Consider the following 6,704-nt stretch of genomic DNA (forward strand, 5'->3'; position numbering starts at 1 on the left):
TGATAGAATTTGTAGTTCACTGTAACAGTAGTAGTAGGTCGGGTGATGAAACTTCAAACGTAAGTCACCCTTAGTAAAAATTTAAAAAAATGCCCAACGAAAAGAGCTTTTAAGTCGAATTGTATTCATTTACTGTGTCATCATTTTTAGTATAGTTGTACGTCTAGTCACTCGTGATTTTCTTTTACTTCTACGTCTAGTGAGGAGACGATCAGTAAGGAGACGATCATTTTCTAATTCCATATTTATAGAAGCGATAAAGTGTATATCTATCGTGTACTAGTAGACGGGCATGAATTAAGAGTTCAAGGGCGAATAACACAGATATACGAAATTGTATCCGTCGAAAAGTAAATATGTTTTTTGGTACAGAACTCCAGAGCTCCAATGAACAAATCTTGTAGGCCGCCGAACAAATCTTGTAGACCGCAATGTATTCATCTCAAAGTGTCATTATTTAGTGCAGTTGTATGACGAATTAACACTGTTGCGGGCGACAGCCATATTTACTTTTTCTTCTGCATCTAGTAGAGAGACGATCATGTTTTAATTATGTATCTATTTTGTGATAAAATGTTTAGCACGTACCAGTAGACATGAATTGAGAGTTCAAAGGGAAATGGCACAGATATACGCATTTGTATCCAGATATACGCATTTGTATCCATCTTATAGTAAATATGGTGCAGTTGGAGGACGAATTTATATTAATTCGCTATGTAGCAGGCTCGTTAATGAGAATTGAAAGTAAGAATGACATAACTGTTCTTCAACTCTGTGTCCCTCAAAATCTATACTGTACCTTATTTTACGTGACGAGTATGCTTTATTATTTTTCGATATTGATTATATTTCTATTTCCACCGAGTAACGACACTTATTTACAAATTTTACTGATTGTTGCTTACGTACTTGTGACTTGTGTCTTGTGGTTATTGGACTCACGACTATTAAAAAGCCCCAAACCACAGAGTTTTCTGCAATTTTCCATAGCCTTCTGAAAATTAAACAAATATTTAGCTAATTAGCATAGCCTTCTGAAAATTAGACAGGTTTAGGCAAGAAACCTATAAAGACATTTAGGGTTCGAATCTAATAAGAAGCCAGACAACTTCAGTTTTATTTTTAATTAGATCAATCAGTCACTCACTCATCGCATCGGTGATAACAAAAAGATTTTAAAGAACCATCTCAAACTTCAAAGACTCAAACCCGGTGATCCCCGCCAAAATCTTCCAACCAATAATATTGATGATAATTTTGTCATCGGGTTATATCACTTCAATTACCTTTTATAGGTAAAAATCAGAGTTTTGTCATTGTCAGCAGAAGAGCACAACACAACAGCCAACAATGACACAAGAAGAGGGCAAGAGGGTTGCGTAGGAGATTTAACAAGGTGAATATCAGAAAAATGTTTGAATAAATAGCACACATTCTCGATGGAACGTTACATTCGTTTAAGTGCTCTCTCTAGATTATAGTATTGTTGATTAATTATGGGAGATAGATTGGTAATCGTAGGCGACTGCGGTGGCACCAACACGCGCCTATCACTATGGAGTATACCCGCCGACGCTCCGGTATGCAGTTTGTAGCTCACTAAGACTTCGCCCTGTTAAAAATAAAGGCACAACTTATCACAGCACACGTCTTTTGACTATCCAGTGGCATTATCGCCTCTGTGAATGATTACATGGATTCTCTATCGTTTGTTGATAATTCTATTTACATGGGCCTGTACTGGCAGGTCTGAAATTCTGACACGATATCGCGATGAGCTATATTTTATATATGTTTCAAAATTTGGATACCAAATCTCACACACAAAATATGTCTGATCACAAAATGCCGAATATCTCCCGAACCCACCGTATATTTACTATTAATTGTTCGGTTGAGTCTACTGCTCACAACAGCCTTGAATTTCTACCTGTCTTGGTATTTCCCTGAGCTAGTGAATACTTGATGGAGTTGATATTCTCATAATCTCTGTAGTAATGCTTGTCACTCCACATACTTCGTTCGCCTATAGAGAGATTATAAGTCTTAACATATTTACTATGTTTGCCTGTCTACGACTCGCCCAGGAACCCAAAAGGAAAGAAAAAGCTCCAGGCACATTACAGTTCGACAATAAATACCAGAATGAGCAACACAAGAACTTCTTGGACATTATGAAGTTGTTCCTAGAAGAGAGTAAGACTTCCGAGACCCCTGTGGCGGCATGCTTGGCATGTGCCGGTCCCATCCTCGATAACACCGTTAGCTTCACAAACATAAAAAACGGTTGGTTCATTTCGGGTAGCGCTCTGGAGAAGCAGCTGAACATTAATAAGGTATGGTGTACGAGTACGAGCATGAAGTGTATCTATGTGATGTGTATGTTTATAATCATGTGTACGAAAATATAAAAATTCGTGTATAGTTGGTCCTCTGTACCAACTGGTGAGGTACAAGGCGGATGTTGAAATATGCAAAGCATGTTGCCATTGAGTGTTAATATATACTCCTAAATAGTTGTTCTCCTAGACGCCATTGCGATGTTTCTGCGGTGTTTGTGTATCCGAGCGTATATTGATTTGCGATTTGTAAGATATCTCATAAGAATGTAATTTTGAAACTCGCTATGGTACCAGTGTTTCTCGCCTGTACTTGCCTATTGCGATATATTTTCTATGCTCTAGAAATGGCCCGATTGTTTGCTTGTAGTTTAGTTTGGTATTACCCAGTTGCCCATGCCCCTGGTCGTGTTTCCATAGTACATTGCAAAATATCCTCGTCGTTCTTGCCAGAGTCTGGTCCTGTTTGTGCACGTTCGATGGAAGATAGGCATACACCCCGTGTGTATTTTGGATCATAATCTATGTCGAGAAAGCACAATTCCATTCGTATTTTGTATCCGAATGGAAACCTGTATTTTCATGTGTTGATTGTGGTTTCTGCGTTTTATCTCAGACAGTCTTGTGTGGTTTTCTAACTGGTATAAAGCTGTATCTTTTGGGTATGATAATAGCGGTGAGTTCATCTTATATGTCGATTTGTATATCGATTTGTATGTAAGTTATATGTATGCATGGACACGTAGAGTTTGCTAAGTCGATTAAAGTACTAAACGCAGCGCAGTACAATTTTACGAAACAAGTCCAATAATTTCACGGACTTCATCGCATTACCCATCGTTAGTACAATATATTCTTAGATATTTGATGTGGTCTATCGATACAAAAATGCGTTTTTATGTCAATGTTCGCAAGGGTTGAGCCAATCGAGCTATCATTTGACGCCTTTTGTTTGAAGCATTCTCAGACTGTCGTTAGCTTGAATTGCAACCGTGTAGCCTATCAACTATCAAATACGCTAAGACTCAACATGCACATGTTAATTGACGACATGCAGGTACTTCTTGTGAACGATTTCACTGCCATGGGTTACGGACTACTGACACTTGCTGATGACGAGTGTCTCATCCTGAACGATGTGCCACCTAAGGAGGGTGGCGTGGTTGCTACCATCGGTGCAGGCACTGGTCTTGGCGAGTGCTTTTTGACTAAAGACCCCAAAGCGGTATGACGGAATGCTGTTGTACGGTCAGAAGTTCTCGATAAGTTCTCGTATCAGACAATCATATCTATGATTTTCTGGGTAAATTTGTTACTCCTCGTACTAGGTGGTGTATTTATAACAAATCTCACTACTTTTTAGTTGTATAGATGTGTGAATCTGCTCTTTCCCGTATGCTCATTTAGTTGAATTGTACTCAAATTCCTATGTGAATCGGCACATTTGGGTTTTTAGAGGCATGTGGGTATAGAAAGAGTTGTTGTACTTGTATCCATAAAAATGTTCTTCCTTGTGCAGCCATACGCTTCAGGTAATTATGTTGCATGCAACACACCAAGTCTGAAATAAATAACAGTATGATACAATAGTGCTACTTACAATTCAAGAATGAAATTCTCTGATTCAGGCCGTTGTACTCCGCGCGGAAAATCAATGCCCCGGAGACTTACTGTTGTTTGACTCTCATGTCACATATTGGTCTTTTGGCACCTTGCAGAAAGGTTACAAGTGTTGGGCAACCGAGGGTGGACATACTGATTGGGCCCCACACACAGATCTGGAAGTGGAGATACTAGCATACGCACGCAAGAAGTTCAGAGCCAAAGCCCGTGTATCGGTAGAGAGAATCATCTCAGGTGTGTACTGTGGGTGACAAAGCACATACTTATACGCACATAGTCGGCAACTTCAATCAGAATTGAATAAGACACCTTTGGATACCTTGTTGTACAATTTTTTCATAGGCACTTTATCATGTCAATGCAGCTTGCTCTGCATCGTTTTCATATGAGCATTGTATAATATCATACCGCTTTGTCGAAGCACTAGTTTCTCATAACTAGTTTTAGTATTCATTTGTCTCAGGCCCTGGAATTGCGCTCATCTACGAGTTCCTTGCGCTCAAAAAGTTCCCGGAGAAGGTCACTCCCGCCGTACACGAGAAATTCATGAACGGAGGTGCTCAGAAAGGTATGGTCGGCGGTGGTGTTGTTTAAGAACTGGTTCACAAGGAACACTACGGCACGCTACTTAGTTGTAAACCGGCAGCGAGGATTATTTCTAGTGTTCAGTCATTTTCCGTGCGTGCCTTCTTGGAATTTGTTTTGATCGAGCGCGTATGCGCTCGGCCCTAACAAGCATTCACTCCAACCAATGTATGCTACGAATTGGCTTTCCGATAAACGTGACCAGCAACTCATAATCATCTGCGAATCAATTTGATAGCTTACAAGTACTCCCTGTCTGAACTTCATATTTTTCTTCAGGCGGTATCGTTGCCATGAACACCAAAGAGTGTGAGTTGTGTGCGCAGGCAATGGAGATTTTCTTCAATGCCTATGCATCAGAAGCTGGTAATGCAATGTTAAAATGGCTGCCTACGGGTGGCATGTACTTGACTGGCGGAATCAACGTCAAGAACCTGGAGTATTATACAAAAAACACTGGTATGTTGAATATTTGTCTATATATATATTCATATTCATATTTATATATATATTCATATTTATATATATATATGTGTGTGTGTGTGTGTGTGCGTGTATGTATATATGCATATATATGTATATGTATATTTGATATATATCTATATAGCTATTTATATATATATTATGTACATATATATATATGTATGTATATCATTATATCTTTATTATCTCTGTCTCTTATTTGAGCTTCTAAAATCAGTTGATTCTTGAGGTGTTGTGACATATCATCTGTTCTTCCATCTTCGCGCATACCTCCAATTGAAGTTTTTATGCACGACCATGTACCATTGCTCACATACAAGATCTCCTCGATGTGTATGTATGTAAATTGATACTAGTGTTATATATTATAAACTGCAACAAGCAGATTTCATCGACACAATGTTGGATAAGGGACGCATGAATGCCGTTCTTTCGACCTGTCCTATCATGGTGGCTAAAACCGAGGATGTTGGGGAGCGAGGTGCACATTTGGTTGCATACCAGCTGGTCAGTGGAAACTAATAAATCAAAATGGTCTGCTTCTAGCGAGAATAGTTATGTAGTCTGCGCGTACGATAAATGTTGGAATAAATATTCGCCCAACAGCATAACCCGAATATCCCGGATTGCTATATAATAATCTTTTAAGCACTCAAAAAATCTAGTAAAAACCATTGCCTTCTGTCTGATTTAGAAGGCTATGTAAAACCTCTACTTCTAATTTCGTTGCACAACGCTATACTACCTAAATATTTGATATACTGAGACTCAGACTGTGCTGCTCGTGTAGGCTATCTTTTGTAGGAAGATGCGCTATTTTGCCATCAGAGCAAAATGCCCGTTTTGCCCGTATCATAGAATTAAAATTTGTATTTCATTTTTTTATTTGACTCTAAATTGTGCCGTAACTATTCGCAGACATCATAATCTACCATAACCTCTTCTAGTTTGTACCACCGCCCCAAGAAGCCCACATCCAGTAGTGAGTCCTTAATGGCCGTAAACGGGTCTTCGCTAGAAAGTGGGTTCCTAAATTGTGAGAAAGCAATTTTTTCTTCAGCCATATATTCTGCAAGGACCTGGATGCGATTGTACTGCGTTTCCGAATTTAAATTTAGTAGCAACTAGTTGTTAATTTTACTCGTCTCTGCCAACATGTAAATTGATAACAGTGCACAGGGTACGAAAGCTCAATTAAAATAAGAAGTGCAGCGTCACAGAACTGAAACGGCAACTGCACCGGCACGACTATACCATCGCATACCATGACAGGCGCTACAAAAGTCTTATCAGTGCAATCCAGGGTGAAAATCTAGCTTACAATAAACATACCCTAATTGCTGACTGGGGTATATCTTAGTGTCCTCCGAGTTTGGAATACGCCTTAATACTGTAAACAGCCCCAGGTGATATACCTTTAACAGGCCCTCATTTTTCAGTCGCATCATTTCCTAATGATAATAGATCACAGTAAATACAATTATATATATAAATTTTGTGACGTCAAAATATCCCCCGAAAGATATGAATTTTGAAAAACAGAGCAAGGTACGTACAAATATCTAATTATGAGACCTAAATATACTCCACATATATATCAATATAAATACAAATATAAATACATATATATATATATATATATATATATTTATTTATTTATATTTATATATA

The 6,704-nt window shown here is 38.5% G+C and overlaps 1 protein-coding gene across 2 annotated transcripts; it reads left to right on the forward strand.

The window, feature by feature from the left end:
• The first annotated feature begins 1,437 nt into the window (after nt 1-1,437).
• Nucleotides 1,438-5,743, forward strand: SARC_12593. 2 transcript variants are annotated; one of them, XM_014293295.1, is made up of 7 exons: nt 1,438-1,583; nt 2,091-2,339; nt 3,400-3,567; nt 4,061-4,199; nt 4,413-4,533; nt 4,830-5,009; nt 5,419-5,743. In XM_014293295.1, the coding sequence occupies exons 1-6, from the start codon at nt 1,500-1,502 to the stop codon at nt 4,861-4,863; spliced, it is 795 nt and encodes a 264-aa protein (XP_014148770.1). In that variant the 5' UTR covers nt 1,438-1,499; the 3' UTR covers nt 4,864-5,009; nt 5,419-5,743. The 2 variants fall into 2 exon arrangements, with proteins under 2 accessions (XP_014148770.1, XP_014148771.1); XM_014293296.1 differs by having other exon boundaries at nt 4,429-4,533.
• Nucleotides 5,744-6,704: the final 961 nt, after the last annotated feature.

This window comes from Sphaeroforma arctica (genome assembly GCF_001186125.1).
Source record: "Sphaeroforma arctica JP610 unplaced genomic scaffold supercont1.2424, whole genome shotgun sequence".
Taxonomy (NCBI): domain Eukaryota; class Ichthyosporea; order Ichthyophonida; genus Sphaeroforma; species Sphaeroforma arctica.

Bases quoted from the DNA above. Each gene is read 5' to 3' on its own strand.
- SARC_12593 (XM_014293296.1), top strand. From the start codon at position 1,500: ATGGGAGATAGATTGGTAATCGTAGGCGACTGCGGTGGCACCAACACG. The intron at 2,340-3,399 runs GTATGGTGTACG...GACGACATGCAG, and splicing joins AGCAGCTGAACATTAATAAG to GTACTTCTTGTGAACGATTT. The intron at 4,534-4,829 runs GTATGGTCGGCG...ATTTTTCTTCAG, and splicing joins GAACGGAGGTGCTCAGAAAG to GCGGTATCGTTGCCATGAAC.